This window comes from Eschrichtius robustus, chromosome 2 (assembly GCF_028021215.1).
Source record: "Eschrichtius robustus isolate mEscRob2 chromosome 2, mEscRob2.pri, whole genome shotgun sequence".
Taxonomy (NCBI): domain Eukaryota; kingdom Metazoa; phylum Chordata; class Mammalia; order Artiodactyla; family Eschrichtiidae; genus Eschrichtius; species Eschrichtius robustus.
This window is the reverse complement of record NC_090825.1, coordinates 125,042,309-125,060,084: the sequence shown is the minus strand read 5'-3', so window position 1 is coordinate 125,060,084 and position 17,776 is coordinate 125,042,309. Positions and strand designations below refer to the sequence as shown.

At 40.8% G+C, this 17,776-nt stretch overlaps 1 protein-coding gene across 7 annotated transcripts in view; it reads left to right on the top strand.

The window, feature by feature from the left end:
* HTR4 (5-hydroxytryptamine receptor 4) overlaps window positions 1-17,776 on the top strand; it is a 394,426-nt gene that overhangs the window by 345,497 nt on the left and 31,153 nt on the right. For 5 of the 7 annotated variants that reach the window (XM_068536142.1, XM_068536143.1, XM_068536145.1 and 2 more), the window contains one exon: window positions 17,129-17,396. The exons of the other annotated variants lie outside the window; for them this stretch is intronic. In XM_068536142.1, the coding sequence (XP_068392243.1) occupies window positions 17,129-17,219 (91 nt within the window). In that variant the 3' untranslated portion in view covers window positions 17,220-17,396. Of the gene's footprint in view, window positions 1-17,128; window positions 17,397-17,776 lie in introns of those variants that run through there. 7 annotated transcript variants of the gene reach the window in all.

Genomic DNA, 17,776 nt, shown 5'->3' with positions numbered 1-17,776 from the left:
CAGTTTGCTTCCTTGACAACCCCAGTTATGTGCTTCTTTGGAGTATCAAATTTCATGCATCCAAAACAGAATCCTTCTATATCTCGTACCCCAACCGCAAATTTCCTGAGTCTTCCCTATCTCCATAAGTAGAGCTATCATCTACCATGTTACTAAATCCAGGCACTTTTTTGCAGTTCTGATAGGAAACTAACATGTTAGAAGGCAGACTTAAAGATTTTAGAAAGGAGAACCAATCAGCCAGTATTGGAAATATAGAGTTAAATTGAAATAAATGTAAAATTCAACCATAGGAGCAAAATATAAATCACAGAAATGTAAGATGATGCCTGAACAAGTTTATAGCTGCATATATAAAATTTGGAACTTGATAAGTGTGCCTTCAATTTCCTCATCCAAGGCATCTATTGACAAAGTACTGGGCAGGCCACCAGAGACCTCCTTCCATATTAATAATGATTATGATTCCTAACATAATTCCAGAAAAGACTGTGCCAGTTACTGTATTTAAGAACTCTGAATGCATCATTGCATTTAATTTTTACAACACTCAAAGAATTTGGTATTATAATTATCGTCATTTTAAAGATGAGAAAACCAAGGTTTAGAGAGAGTTAAGTAACTGGCCCAAACTCACACAAGTAGTAAATGATGAAGCTGGAATTCAGATGTAGGTCTTTCTGATTCCAGAGTTCAGTCTGGTCCAGCCCACTTAGAGTTAGGAATAGGGTTACCACTTCTCATGTTTATCTTGACTATTTGGATAAATTTGGTGAAATATTTATCAATCCGTCAACTCTACCATCCTGCTTATATTTCTCTATCTTGTCTGCAAACCGTGAAGATTAGTAACTTGTTCAAATCCAGGCATTTTTCAATCTCTTTTCTATAAAGGAACTAAGGTTAGATCAGATGGCCCTATTCTTAGTAATCTCAGATTAACTCCTGTCCCTGGGTACACGTTGACTATTCAAAGAAATAATCAATTTAATAGTAGCTCACCTCAGGATAGAGACTAAACTCTACTATAGAAATCACCCTTTTCACATTTTTTCAATTGGATCATTTGTTCTTTTCTACTTCTTCTGAATGGCAGTGGCCTGTTTACAGTACTCTTTTTCATGGCATTTGTGCTGCTTTTGATTATAGAGTTCCTTATTTGACTGCTATAAGGCCAATTATTCCTTGAGGGTAGAAACTATGGCTTTCTTTTCTCCATGTACCAATTAGCCCCTCACACAGTATCTGCAAAATAGTATATAATCAAATGATCAGTACATTTTTGCTGATGAAATATCTTCATGATTATCTTCAGGTTTATGAAGGATTCACATGCTCAAAATTGAAAATTATCTGGTTTTTTTTTTTTTTTAATCTTCCCTGAGGCTCTAAAAAGTATAGAGGACTTAGTCTACAACCCAAGACTCACATTGAGGAAAGCCAGTTCATGGCAGCACTATGAGACTATGAACTTTTTTCTCTTAAAATCTTTTTGAGAGAAAGGAATTGTACTTTTCCAGGTTGAATTAAAAACAAGCTAGTCTGGCCTCAGTGGTTTAGAATAGTAAGTTTCCCATGCTTGGTCCTGTCCTCATAGCCCTTTGACTTACATGACATTTTATTATTAAGCAAGCAGTTGGGTAGCCAGTGAAATAAAATATGCTTTTGCAAGACATTTTTAGAGGACTTTGATCACTCAGATTGTACTAATTATACACAGTAGCAGAGATGTCTGCAGTTGTGTTCGGTTGTTTTCTGTTGGATAATTGTCTTCTTTGGGAATATCCAGCCCACAATCAAAATAGAAGTGAAGATACCATTTGGTTGGCTGATGAAATAGTTTGTCCTATAGATATGTACGTTACATAGTCCTTTTTTCTTTTTTTTTAAATTAATTAATTAATTTTTGGCTGCGTTGGGTCTTTGTTGCTATGCGCGGGCTTTCTCCAGTTGCGGCGAGCCGGGGCCATTCTTCATTGCGGTGCACAGGCTTGTCATTGCGGTGGCTTCTCTTGTTGCAGAGCGTGGGCTTTAGGCGCGTGGGCTTCAGTAGTTGTGGCACGCAGGCTCAGTAGTTGTGGCTCGTGGGCTCTAGAGCGCAGGCTCAGTAGTTGCGGCACATGGGCTTAGTTGCTCCACGGCATGTGGGATCTTCCCGGACCAGGGCTCGAACCCGTGTCCCCTGCATTGGCAGGCGGATTCTTAACCACTGTGCCACCAGGGAAGTCCCGGGTACATAGTCTTTTTAAAAAATAGCTTCCAAACATGAATTATTGTCATAAAAATGTTTCTAGGGGCTATTTTAATTTGTATGCACACATATATAAGAAAGAGGCATTATGCCAGCATGTGGACAATGGATTCTAACAGGTTCATCCTGTGTATGAACTGATTCTTAGTGAATTTGGAGCCAGCGTCTCTCTCCTTGTCACATCTTTAACCTGATTCTATAACTATGTTTTCCTCATCTGCCAACGTCTCTCTTAGTCTCATAGAAGTTACTTTTGCCACTCTAGGAAACTCACATCAAACATAACAGCAGAGAAAGGAAGAAATATCCTAATGAGAAAACATTGGCTGCTTTCCTACTCAAGTCAGGAATAAGACAAGGATGCCTTGTCATCTCTGCTGTTCAACATTGTGTGTACAAAATCCAAATGACAGAAGGAAGAAACATGATAATTTTATCTGATGTTAACCAGTAAAATTTGGGAGAATATTCCTTTGGAAGCCTGGCCTCAGCTCAGTCATTCTTCAAGCCAAGTGATACTCCCCACTTGGGAGGCATAGTGTGAACATATAGACTGTGACCACACAGAGTCACGTGGGTGACAGGTGATAGGAATAAGCCATATTGATTTGATTTGGGGTTAAATAGGGATTTGATTCTGGAGTTCTTTGTTCATTGGATAAATGCCAAGGATTTTGCCAGTCTTGTTCACTGCTGTATCCTCTGAGCCTAGTAAAGTACCTGGAACATCATAAGACTTGACAAGGGAATGAAGGAATGCTTCTGTTCCTTCTCCCCTGGCCTAGTTTCTCTTCTATTTAGCCGTCTCTATGCTGATTAGCTCTGACGATCCATGGCAGAGTAGGGACTCGGGATGCTGACAGTAACTTTAGACAGAGATTTTTCTCTACGTGAAATCCACTGAGGATTCCAGTTTTGGCTTCTTGGGTAAATAATTCCTATCCTGCCTATCTCACTACCTCACTGTGAAAATCAAACAAGGTAATAGATGTGCAGTTGCTTTCCTAACTGCAAAGCTCTGGTCCTCATGGGAGAGATAAGTATGTTGTAAGAGCAGACTATTTATAAGTTAGGTAGCACAAGCAGAGATTACATGCAAAGTTTAGCTTTGTGGTTGGGTTTCTCTGCTCATGCCAGGCTTCAGTATCTTCCCTGGTTCTCCAAGTTTAGATCTTGCTCAAACTTAGGTCACTCACCTGATTCCTAAGAAGGCTGAACATTCCTTCAAGCACTTCCCAAAGAACTTCTTACCTATCTAACTTGGCTCTTGGCTGTCATCCTCCATCCTCCACCCTCAATCCCCTGATGAAAAGGTTTTCCATTGACCTGGAGGTCTCTAGACCTGCCCTGTCCAATTGGGTAACCACTAGCCACATTCCAAGAGCTCAGTGGTTACATATTGTAAGTGGCTACTGGATTAGACAGTACAAATGTAGACTATTTCATTTATCGTAAAAAGTTCCAATGGACAAAACAGCTCTAAAGCAATTTGAACCTTCTCTCTCGAAGGAAACAATGTATATTTTCCCTCATACTTATTAACTCCTGTTATCCACCAGAGCTTAATAATAAATAAACTGATTCTAGTGGATAGGCTATATTAAGTCTTTGACATTTCCATGCGTAAGATTAGTATATTCAGATTTATATGTGGAATCAATAAAGAAAAATATGAAGACAGGGAAAAAGTGAAAGTAAGAAAGAGGCAAAGAGAATGAGGTTCCCCCAAAAAACAGTAGAAGGAAAAAAAACTCTTTCAGGTCATTATTGCCTCTTGTTATCAGAATTTATAATTGTATTCATGTCTTGTTTACTTCTTTATTATCTATCTCCCAGTCAGACTGTCAGTCCCTGAGGGCAGATAACATCCATTTTATTCCCAAAAGTTCCCCCAGGGTGTAGCACATTGCTCAGTTAATATGTTTGCTGAATGAATGAATGGATGCCCTTATCAGACCCTATCTGGACCCTATTGTTCACATGGACAGTGTATACTCAAATAAATTTTCACCATTAAAAAAATTTTTTTTGTTAATTCCTTAGCTGGAATAGTTTTTTGTTTGTTTTGTTTTTCCACTGTGTAGACACTTGCCAACTTTTAGTTTCACCCCATCAGAATTCCCCTTAATTAAGTAAAGGTTTTCACATAGTAGATTGGAAGATTACCCATGGATGAGGAAATAATTTAGGTTTGATTTACTTTGGATCCTTAGAGGTTTCTGCTAATGTTGCAAAGCTGTTTGACATTTAAAAGCCATTTTTTGGCCTTTACCTTGAACTTTGGAGGCTACAATTGGATTCAACATTTGCCTCATTGTTTTGAGCCAAAGCAGACTTAATCTGGGTAAACCAAGGCTGGGTGAGCATGACCTTGCCTTCTGGCCCCCAGTCTTCCCCAGGGTTGGCTGCATAATTCGCAGCCCCAACGCAAAATGAAAATGTGGGGCCCCTGGTTCAAAGGGCAGGAACACATTTCTGTTAAAAGCATTAAGATGGAAAGCCTTTTTCTTTCCTCCTCAGTCTTTCTCTCAACTTGTCATATGTATTTTATTTGCTATTTACCTTTTCTCTAGTAGAAAAACAAAATGCAATTTTAAAGTATTAGCAGAAAATTTACCATCTGTCTTTATATTGTGCACTGACAGTTTTAAATGCAAAAATAAGAGCATTTAACTTGTATATGGAGTCACCAAAATTGTACAGATTACACAAATTGTATTTTGTAGTTCAGACATGCTTATGTATTTTATTTTTACCAGACAGTGCACAAAACTAACGCAGCTGTTTTTATTTCACTTCTTGATACACACACATTCTACTAACATTCTCCCTTCAGCTTACTGAGGAGTAAAGAAGGACTGAAGAGAAAAGAACCATGATTTGCTCTATCATATCCTTTCTTTCTATGTCAGTATTTTCAACGTAAGTGCTTGGCTAATACAGGAAAGCAATGCATGTGGAAAAGACATGGTAGGGTTCCTTGATGGTTCCTTTTTCTTAGAAAATCACTGCCTTCTTTCTGCATCTGGCAAGTTCTGGTTCAAATGGAAAACACGGGCTCTCAGGGCCACCAGCCATCTGCTTACTCAGTCATAGATGTGTTGATAGGAAACATGAGTGCAGTGTTGTAGTGGACCCCTGATCTGTGGGACTTCAGCAAGACTCAGCAAATATAAGGTAAGCATGTTACAGAAGCTGCTGACAGAAAAACGATGGGAGAAAGGAAAATGCTTTAATATACATTATGTATTCACGTTGTGTTTGCTTTGAGTCTTAGTAACTCTTTATGTATGGTTGGTCTACCAGAATTCTGTGCTCACAGGGCATCACTAACGTGAGAGGCAGCAAGGAACTACGGTGTACACACATATTGCACGTGTCATCTCTGCTCACATGCATGCTTCATTGTCCCTCACAGTTCACAAGTTCAAAGATAAAGTTATTGAGAATTCCAGGATGAGGACAAGCAGAACATTACACCAAGCTCTGGGTTCCTGTGTGACTGCTTTGGTCACACACCCATGAAGCTGGCCCTGTCCTCAAGTCCTTCCCCAATCCCAACCTGAAGCGGCTCTCACAAAACATTGTTCTTGTTGAGATCACACCAGGAAAACAGTGAGAATAACATCAGAAGAGCTCCACTTGCCTCATCAGATACTCAGGGTTAGAAAAGTTAGTGCTGTTTGCAGAGTGTACTTGCAAAAGTTTGGTAACCAAGTGGCTTAAGCTGTCCTCCAGGATGCCCACTGCTGGACTAAAGTGCTGAGGCCTAAAGCATTATCCTTTCCACTGTCTCTGACTCAGAGGAAGGTGAACTTTGGTATGTAAACAAAGGGGCATCGGACCCAATGTAGCATAATGGCTATAGGGGCTGGAGTCTGTCACACCTGGATGTCAGTCCTGTCTGAGATCTGTCATTTACTATCTATATAATCTTTAGCATGTGACCAGACATCTCTAGACCTCTGTTTCCTCACCTGTAAAATGGGAATAATATTAGAACCCATCTCCTAGGGCTTTTGTTAAGGTTAAATATGATAACGTATGTGCAGAGCTGATCCCAGCTTCTGTTACACAGAAAGTACTCCATGCACGGAAGCTGCTGTAACTGTTGTTATTATAATTGTAGATATAACATTGTTCATATCTTGGTTAAAGCAAACAACTTCTCCAGTTATTTTCTCAGCCTCCTGATAAGCATTTCTTAAGAAATGAGTCAATAGAAATCTCTGTGTTCTAAACACTGCTCCTTAAACAAGGAACGCAGAGCTCCCTCTGTTAGAAGAAAAGCCAGAAATGAATGAAATGAAATTAATCACACTGTTTATAAATAATTGTTTAAACATGAGACAAGACTTGTTTCCTGGGTACATCATGCCCTGTGCTGAACAGTTGGGGCTGTTATTTTGAATATGCCTTCTGGCTTTTAAATTACCTGCAGGCATTTCTTTGATCCAACATAAAACATGCTAACTTGTCGAACAAGTTGGTTACAGTCTATGTGTATTTGTTTTCCCCCTTTGGCTCTGCAGGTGCTCTTGTTGCTAGGGTGTTAGGGTTCCATGTACCAGCCCTCTGAGTTTGGTGCCCACTGTGCATGTCACACTTCAGGGCAAACCCCAAACCACACCCAGCTCCAGTGGTGCTCAAGGTGATCTATCAGAGGTCAAGAATAGAGGCAGTGTGATGTGGGGCTCTGACCCTTGACCCTGGCTGCACACTAGAGTCACCTGGGAGCTCCTGGGTTCCACATGTAGAAATTCCATTTTAATTGGTCTGGTTGGGGACCAGAAATGCATATGTTTTAGGAGCTCTAATGTACAGCAGGATTGAGAACCATCAGTGTACTGGAAAGAGCAGGAAGCCTGTCTTCTAATTCCTTACTGATTGCTATCATTTCTCTCAGCACCAATAAAATGAGAAAGTTCGCATAGATAATGCTTCAAGTTTAGGTCTAGCTCCATGTCTTAAACTATTGAGATAGTCTGGATTTAAACTGGTAGTTCTCAACTGGGGACAGTTTTGTTTACCAGGGGACATTTAGCAAATGCCTGAAGGCATTTTTGGTTTTCACAACTGGTGGATGCTACTGGCATCCAGTGGACAGAGACCAGAGATGCTACTAAACATTCAAGAATGCATGGGACACCCCCCTGCCAGAGAATTGTCTGGTCCCTAATTTCAAAATAAATCTGTGGTTGAAAAACCCTGCTTTAAACCAATCCTCTGGGATTTGCAACAAAGAACCTCCTTACCTCTGCCAGGGGACAGCAGGAGAGGTCTTTGAACAATGCCAGGAGTTGTGTGTGCTTTTATCTGCCTTCTACAGTGCAGCCCCTGCATCCTTTGGCTCCTCTTAATCCACATCCACTCCCAAGACAAGACAAGGCAATTATTTCTGAGAGGAAAGGCCCTGAATGTCCGTGGTTAGAGTGCCAGTAGTAATGTTGCAGATAAGCCCTTTCTCCGAGGCAGGCTCTGTGAGCTTGTTCCCTTACAGCATGCACTTGCCAGAGACACAGAGACACTTGCCTCCCGATTTAGTTGGAGCAGCTGTTCAGGAAGGAATCGCCTCCAAAGCACACTAGGAGACCTACTAGGAAACCATATCCCCATGTAAATGTGTGCTTAGTCCACACTGTAATGATACCTGACTCTGGCCCATAGAAGTGGTAAAGCTGCTTCTTATTCTGAGTGTCGACAAACTAGAGTGTCTCCAGGAGAGGATAAACATCATGATTTTCTTTGCAGAATTCATGACATGTGAAGAACGATGTAAGGAATGGGGGATGATGAGTTTAGGGCTCAAAGAAGATTCAGGTCATGAGCGTTGTTTTTAATATCTCTGAAGGCTGTTTTGGGAAAGAGGGATCTGATTTGTTCTGCATGGTCTCAAGGGAAAGAGGTAGGTACAAAGGATTGAAGTTTTAAGAATACATATTTCAGCACAAAACGGAACGGATCCTCTTACTAAGAGATGTTCCTAATAAAGTAGAAGGAGAAAACTGGATGATCACCAGTCACTTAGAAGTGTTGATGGACCATCAGTCACTGGAAGCATTGACTGATCATTTGTCAACATGGCCAAGGAAGGGGTGAGAGGTCAAAGGAGAGATTTTCAGACCCTTTCTTTGTGATTGTGTGAGTTACAGAACCACCAAGTCCTCCCACAGTGCAGTTAAACACAAGAGAGAGCAAAACCTACTTTAGCCAGTGTAGCACTTTGTTTGGTTGAAGCTGGAGACCTTCTGGAAAGGTTACCAGTGGGAAGAGATGTGCCAGAGGTGATTTTGTCAATTGCAGAGACCATTCTCTTTTCCTTTATGATTCTTCTAGCAATCTGGCTAGTAGGAAGTTTAGACACATCTAAGGAAGGAATCCATTCCTGGGTTCTATAGATGCCTGCTCAGTGGTTAAGCAGCTGATTTTATTTCTGAGATTCTGTTTGAGAAAAATGTTGTCATATCCACCTATCCAGATAAATTTCTGTTCTTTGAGGCTTTAGTATGAAAGGAATTGCTGTTTAAATATTTGTAAGGAGAAGGACTGAGATTAAAGAAACATCCCCTTAACCTGGTTTTCATGTTCTTCCTTTTTCACATGGGGACAGTTAAGACCTGAGCTTCTCTGATCTGAAGGTAGTAAGGCAGGGTCCCAATCTAGAGGAAATCAGAGTACTGATGAAGCAGTTTAGTGTTATGGCTAAAAGCATAGGACTTGGCATTTGATGGACCTCAGTCTGAATTCAGGTCCTGCCACTTTGAACCTGCGTGATCCTGGGCAAGTTACTTGACCTCTTGCTGCCTTGGTTTCTTCCTGTACAAAAGTGGAAGTAAAGGTGGCTCTTGCCTCATAGCACTGTTACGAGGCCGGTGTGAGATACTGTACATATAGAGCCTGGGATAAGTAACTTATTGATATATTGTGTTCTCCTTATCATAATCATCATCTTAGTAGGCAAAAAAGCAGGAACACTAGGTTGAGAAGACAAGGCTTCTTCTTCTGGAACACTGGTTCATTGTCAGAACTGGGTCTGAGGGGAAATGGTTTGGGGTCAAAATCACCATAATATCCTCCTCATAAGGTACAGGATAGTTCCTGAGCAACAAGTTCAGAAGGAGAAGGAAAATTACTTCAACTGCAAGGATAGGGGAACTGTGGGGAAGGGAGTGAGGCAGAAAGTTCTAGCTTCTGTGCTCCAAGAAATGCTGTGAAATCATCTCCAACCCTTGAGCAAGGAAACCTGGTGGATGGCTTCTGGTTATATAAACAAATATCTGAGTGTGCTCTGGGTTATATTCAACCAAAGAGCCAAGGACCTGCTTTTTACAAAGTGATTTCTGAATTATTTTCTCATTCTCATTTTTTACAAGATTCTCGGAAACATTTCACAGTTAGAATTGTTCTTGGAGAGCTTTTTGTTCTCTAAGAAATGGGTGAATCTATATTTTGATAAACCTGACAAACAAATATATTTGGTGCCTACTCATGTTCCTTTTATTCTTTTCAAACTTTTATTTCCTTTGCTGGCTGGCGTAATGGAATTTTTCTTCTATTTGTGAATTTTCATTGCCTGCTTAGAGTTTCTGACTTTGGGGAAAGGAGTGTGTGTGTGTGTGTGTGTGTGTGTGTGTGTGTATGATTGTCATGTATAATAACTAGTTGCCTACGAATAACTTGGTTTCCTGGTCCAGATGTCACCATCTTTATTATCATCATCTTAGCATCTACCATTTACCGAACACTGGCTTTATATGCCAGCCATTGCGCTAAGTGCATTACATGTGTCATCTCATGGAGTCCTTAATATAATCCATGGAGCAGGTATTATTATCCCCATTTTACTGATGGGGAAATTGAGACTCAGAGAGGTTAAATAACTTGGCTAGTGTCCTATAGCTGGTGAGTGGTGGGCCAGGATTCTAACACATGTTCACCTAATTTCAGAGCCCTTGCTGTTAACCACTAAGCTATGCTCCTTGCTAGTTAATTAAAAACTCTTGAAATAATGCAGAACTTTTGATTCTTAGACATGGAAAGGGCTTCAGAAGTGATCTGGTCAAATATCCCAACCAATGCAGTGATCTCTTCTACAGCTTACCTAGTAGGTAGTTGTCTGTCTCTCTTCCCAGTGAGGGGTAACTTATTATAATCCAAGGCAAGACATTGGCTGGGTTGCAAATTATAATTTTTTTGCCTCTGGTTTTCTTTTGGGACTATGTGTATAATATAGCCATAGAGAGAGAAGCTACTTCATGTGTATCGTTTAAGAGGATGTTAAGGCCATTCAGACACGTGGGATTTTAAACTGTAAATGCCAGCTGGATTGAGCTGTAATAGAATAGCCTTGAGCAATATAGTGTGACTTGCAGTGGGCAGATGGTGAAGGGCATATAAAGCCCTTCTTGCCTGACCCAGTCTGGTTTTCCAACTCATTTCCCTCAACTCTCCCCCGACCTAACTTCCTATGCAATAAGCATGCAAGATTGATCAGTTTTCCTTAGATAAATAGTGAATTCTCCAGCCTCTGGATTACTTCTGCTGTCCCAAATGCTCTTTCTCACTTTCCCTCCTGGCACAAGCCTGCTCATTCCTTGAGGCACAGTTCCAATATGAGCTCTCTCAACTTTCCTAATCCCTACCCCCTGAATATTGGACCTAACCACTTCCTCCTCTGGGCTCTCACACCACCTGCTGCTCTTTTTCTTGGAGGCTCAGCTCATCCTGTGGGATCTTAAGTAATTTTATGCACTTAAAACACCCTCTGCTCACCTGGACAGCTTCTCGAGAGCAGGACATTTCCTACCTGCAGTGTCTAAGAGCCGAGGGTGCCTCTTCAGTGAAGGTGCACATTTAGTGAAGCTGGTACAATAAGACTCTTGAGTTGGATTTGCCTGGTTCAGCTGGTGGCTCCACCTCTCCCTAGATGATCTGACTTGGGCAAGTTACTACGCCTCATTCCACACAACTTGAGCCTGTAAATAATAAAACCTATGTGATAGGATTGTTGTGAAAATTATATGAGATAATCCATGATTAGTTTAGCACAATCACTGACACATAATAAACGCTCAATTAATATTGGCTGATATTATCATGGATCCATACTTTTAAGGCATTTTCTCCTACATATTTTTAGGTTCTGTCATATCAGAATAGTTCAGCAGAAGAAGCAGGCAGACAGTCTGATCCCCCAGACTCAAAGTTCCAGTCTTTTATTTGTCCTTTAGGAACTGTGGTAGACAGTGGAAAAAGGCCTCACAAGGAAATTGGTTTGACCTTAATTATATGTGCACATTGAGAAATAGACGTGCATTCGGATTAGAATAAGCCATGCGTACTGACTTGATCTTGCACTTTGGCATGTTGAAACATGGACATATCTTGAGGCTGGTGATGGAATTCAAGAGCCCCTGAGAATATGTTTTGTCCAGAGCTAAGCATTCCAAACTGTGCAAATTTAGCTATCTGGGATTCTTTCTGCAAGCAGCACAAAATAATACAAAGATCCCGGAGTTCCCACCCTGAGGATGCATTGCTTTATGTCCTTGTCAAGACAGTGTGTGTGCTCCCTGCAATTAAGTTTTCTCATCTGATAGGGTTTTTTGTCATTTGCCTGCTATTTTCACAATTTTTACCCGTATCAACATTCTGCCCATGCTATTATTTATTTACTATTTATCTTTAAATACATTTTTAATTTAAATAAATCTGTTTGTAAATGAAACTCTCTATTATGACCTTAAGTGAAAAATCATGTAGAGAAGATGATTTTAAAATTAAATACAATGAAAACAAAACAAATTATTATTATTTGCATAACTTTTTTACTATTAAAATTTAATAATATTGTCTGCCAAAGGCTCTGAGTCAAAGGCCTGCTCTCCATTTTATTAGGTAGTAGAGAATTGTTAAAGCCAGAGTGGGGCCAAACTGAGTACGTCTCTTTAAAATGAGCAGAATGAGTGAAAGAAGTATTGGATCTCCTTACTGTGATTCAGATTGTTTAACGTTGTGCCTCTTTGTTTGGCATATCACCTGTGGAAAACATCCCATGTTTGGGAAATACTGGATCTTCCAGAGTCAATATTCTGTTCTGGTTGATAGTGATCTAAAGACAAATGAAGAAATTGGCCTAGGCCATCACCTTTTGAGCCATTGAATTTACTGATAAATTAGTACAAGTTTATGTGCTTACTGTTTGTAAACAGTTCAATTAGTTTTTATCAGCTAATTGTAACCAAGCATTCTATTTTTTCATCACATGAAAAGCACCTTAAAAAATATTGCTTTGTGCATCTCTTTACATTTTTTGCCACCTCGCTTTCATGATTTATCACCAAGTCTATTCTCGTTTCATCATCAGTGTCATAAAAGCCAACAAATACCCCTTGTCCACTTTGCTAAAATGGACTCTTTGCATGCATGTCAATGCTTCCTTTCTGATCCCTTGTGCAGAATCGCTGAATGTCTCATACTGCTAGCTCTGGCCCTTCCCACTCACTTGTCCTTTCTCTTACTGCCCCCTGTCTCCAGTGCTAAGCTCTGCCTCAGGTGTGAGTAGAATAACTGGACATTCACCTCCTCCGGGAATCTTTACTCCCATGTGCCTAAGAATTATGTGAGAGCACTTTTTAAAAATGCAGATTTATGCCCTCCCCACCCCACCCCTGCCCTCTCCCCACTCCACCCCTGCCCTCTCCCCACTCCCCACTCCCACCCTCTTGTCAGAGGTCTGATGTGGATCCTGGGAATCTGTATTTCATAAGTACCCAAGATAATTCTGATGCACATAGTCTCTGAACAATTTTGTGAAAGATGACTTAGCTAGTGATCTCTCTCATCTTTTCCTCTTTTTCCTTCTCCTCCTCCTCCTCCCTCTTCTTCTGGAACAAAGGGAATTGTAACTCTATTTCGTCAACCATTAATATTAAACTTCATCACAAAACTCTTCCCACTGTACAAATGATTTCCATGTTTCCCAACGGACAGAATTCCTGATTTGGGAGGCAGAACACCTGATTTATAGCACTAGATCCACTGTTACCCATCAATCAATCCATGCCCCTACATTGTACCTACTTTCCTTCCTTACAGGTTTGTGTTGAACATTAAATGTGGAAAATGATACAAAAATGCTTCATAAATTGTAGAGGATTTTACTAAAACTATTAAAACAAGAAACTGCATCTTAAGTCTGTAAAAATATCAGAGATTCTTTTTTAATGATGTTTTGCATCAGAAATTTTGAGCGGCTCTGCCAGTGTTTCTGATCAAGCACATGTGTAAGGAAGGACAGTTGTGGTCTCGCTGCATTTTAAGTTGTGGCATCTCAGGCCCTCCCTATCCTATCCTAACCAGATACATTTAACAGCTTTGCAGTGTAACTTCACAGGTTCAGAAATTGAGGTCTTTCAAATTCTTTAATACAAATCCAAAAATTATCCTCCCTGTGTTTCCAGCGAAACCTCTTCCCTCCACACAGAATATAAAGCATCAGATACTAACAATAGAATATTAAAGCCAAATTTGAAGCAATTACCCACAGCTTTGGAGAACAGTCCCACACACAGCTGGTACCCAATCAGAAGGTCTGTATTTGTCACCCACCATCTCTACTCCTCATAGAACCAGAATGTCAGAGCTGCAAGGGATCTTATAGATAATCCTCCTTGTTTAAAGGACGGGGAAAATGAGGCACAGGAAAGGGACTAAGTCCTCAGAGGCATGCATGGATGGAGGCTAAAAAGGCATTGGAATCCAGGTTCCTGTCTTCTGGTTTATTGTTCACATTGCTGAGTTAGTAAGGTGGCCTTGCAGTTGAAAGTGAAAGGGGCTCACTGAGTGTTAAAGCTGTGCCTCCTGAGTGTGATTCATTGTATGGGTTGAGGTCTCTTGGGGTGCAGCATATTGCACCGTGACTTTGTATCCTGAATGAAGACCTAAAAGGCAGATGATATTAAATTGTTAACTGTGAACAATTAGATTAGTACAGGAGTGTAAACTGAGACTGACACAGGCCACAACCAGGACACAAGATCACCCTAGCATTATTCTCAAGTCTCCTTTTTCCCTACTTAAAGGGAGTTGGTTGTGAGTCCTCCTTGGAGTTAAGAGGCTGGGCCATTTTCCTTTATTCATGACTTCTCTCCTTGGCAAGGGCTATATTGATGTTGTCTGAATAAAAAGGAGTGGTACCAGGCACCCAATAGCAATTCTGCAGAAATCTCAGTCTTTATTTGAATATTTGGAAGGATTATATGAGAGAACCAATACAACATTTTGGAAACACTTCTCAAAGAGCCTCCTCCATGCTCCCCAACTGCTCTGGAGCCTCCCACGTACCCAACTCAATGCTTCACTTTAGCCCAGGTCTTCCTGCTTTGTCTTCCATCCTCTCTCCTCATTCTTCATTATGTTTATTCACTTAGCCCCTTCCTCTGCTCTCTCTACTTTCCTCCTGACTCTGCAGGTTCTTTTTCCTTTTCTACCTAGTCTCCCTGGTTCTGAATCACGGAAAATATATACGCCTCTTGGCAAAGATGTTCCTTTAGTGGGTAAGAGGGGTTAGCAGGAAAGAGTCCCATGTTAACGTCCCAGTTACACTGTGTTTCAGTAAGAGGAGGAGACACATTATACTGTAGGCTTCCCACGGGAAGGATATAATATACACCCACATACATATTCCTTTTACCCTGAGTCCATCATAGTGGGACAAGGAGATGCTAGAGACAGCAGAACCTGAACACTGAACTTAGTGGTGGTTCTCAAGATGATGAGTGACAGTGTATCAGGACAATTCAGAGCCCAGACTTTGGAATCAAAAATGACTGGAATGTAGGTCTGATTCTGCCATTTATTAACTGAGCAAATTTGGGCAAATTATTTAAACTGAAACTCAGTTTCCTTGTCTGTTAAATGGGTTTAAAATACATGAATTAATGCATATAACACACTTAGCCCAGTGCCTGGCACACAGGTGCTGCCCTAATGGGTGGTGGTTTTTATTGTTGCTAATAATGATAATAATAAGTATGATACAAAGGGAATTTGGCCAGTGAGAAATGAGAAAACCTTCCTTTCTCCCTCCCTCCCTCCCTCCCTTCCTTCCTTCCTTCCTTCCTTCCTTCCTTCCTTCCTTCTCTCCTTCCTTTCTGTTCATTCATTCTTTCTTTTAATAGATATGTTCAGTGAATAAAACAGATAAAAATGTGGGGCGTATGTAAAGACATTAGGCCACATCTTGAGTTTTCTAGAGAGCTTATACTTGAGGAATGGCATGTGGAAAATCTGGCAGAAGGAATGTATAACCAAAGATGAATCAAAAGGTATGTTTAGAGCAAGTGGAAAACCCAGAAATAGCTCTCATTATTTAGGGACGAAATCTTGCATATTCTGCTTTAGTAAGAATAATCTTGCAACTGGAAGGAAGAGAACATCGCAGGGAAGAAGTTGCTGCCTGGGATTGACGGAAAACTTTTAACTGTCTCTGAGCCAAGATGTATTATTTCTCACGGGATTAAAGGAACTGGTTGATAAGACCTCTGACTGGAGCTCTTTTGTGGACTCAGGATATGATGGCAGCCTGGAGACCAGTAAATATTGTCCCAGTTCTTAAAGAAAGATTAAAGCTAGACTGCAGAAACTTTAGACTCATAGCTTGAAACAGACCTTATCAAAACTCAAAGACAGTTATTATACAAATGATTTGTATGCAAGAGTCAGTGTTGTTTCATTACAAAATAATTCATGCCAACTAATTTCATTATCTATTAGGACAGATTTACTGCTCGACAGAGACATTTCAGCAAGGCATTACATAAAACCTTCCATGGGTGGGTCCATTCTCAGGCACACGGATTGTTACCTGTGTGCTGGGAAGGCAGTCTGTGGTGGGGTACCACAATTCTCTGGTTTAGCCCTGTTCAATCAGTAGTTTTTCTCTTGACTGAAGATTGAAGATCTAAGAAGCGGATGATGCTAAACTGAAAAATCTAGGTAGCAATAGATTATCTGATCTCCCTATGTGTTGGTAGAATCCTTAAAGTCTAGCTTGAGTCAGTGCTAAATAATCCTATCTTGAATGTTGAAATTGTTATGGTTTAGAATGATCTCAGTTGACTAAAATGATACCAAATCAATAAAATGAAATTAAACTGAGACAAATGTCCTATATTTTGGCTAAATGAGTGAATGAGTGAATAAATAAAAAAATAAATAAATAAAATAAACTGCACCAATGTAATAAAGAACCACAAGAATTGACAGCTGTTTGTATCAAAAAGATAAAAGTTGGCAATGAGCTTAACATATAAGCCAATAGCATATTACCATTGTCAGAAATGAACTTAATGTTGACTGCATTCATAGACGTGAACTAAATTGATGATGAAAAGTATGTGACATAAATCAGGCTCACTGTGTAAATTTGGGCTCTTTCCTGGTACTATATTTCAAGAGAGATATTTATAATAAGGACTGTGTTTAGAGGACAGTGCCCATTATGGACAATAATCTGGAAGCCATAATATATAATGAACTATTAAAGAAAATGGAAATGTGTAGCCTGGAGAAGAGAGAACTTGGAGGATATAATTAGTAGAGGGAAGAATTTTGAGTGGGCCTGGAGGGCATAGTAGTTCCACAGGGTAGAAGCTGTAGGAAGGCTGATTTTGGCAGAACATTAATAAGCTCTTGCCAATAGCTAAAGTTGCTCAAAAGTAATATGGCCTGGCCGGTCAGTGGAGATTCCTAAGCAGGAGCTAAACAACTACCCATCTGCATGGCACAAGGGGCTTTCCTGCAGTGGGTGGGCTCTTTCACCAGCCTATCTGTCCGTTCCAACTCTGAGGTTCTGTGATCTTTTCCCCTCTCTAGGGATGCAGTGGAGTGTGGTGGCCAATGGGAGAGTCAGTCCCACCCCCCAACAACTTCTCCTTTGGTGGCTGCTCAGCCCAGTGACACTTAGGCCCCTGGGGCAGTGACCCTGAAGACAGCCATCCCTCCAAGAGAGGGCCAGGTCCTAAGCTGCTGCTCGTGCCTGACTGCACCCGGTATTCTCTTCACCCAGCATTCCATCCATTGGTGCAGGCACCCCATGCCCATCGGGCTTTTCCTCCAGGATTCCAGCATGTGGCAGGGGACAGGAGGGCTCCCTTGTTCACTGGGGGTTCTCCTCCAGAGATCCCCCTTGAAGGGATCTTTTTATTTCCTAGCACTCCCACTTCCCGGCTTCATAGTCACCCTGGCCTCATAGTCTCTGTTGTCCCCAGTATATCCCCTTACTGTGCCTGGTTTGTCTCGCTCATGTTTCAAACACAATCACTCACTGTGTCCTATCTCAGTCATAGATGTCCGCAAATATTCCTTCTTTGCTGTGCCTGCTCACATGCACTGTCAAAACACATCCTGCCTGTACCTGCCTTGGTCAGAGTTGTGTTCCAAAAGCACGCATCTCTTGCTTGTTTGTGTCTGTCACAGCCATGTTCAAACTACTCACCAGCTCATCTCTGTCCTGCTCTGTGC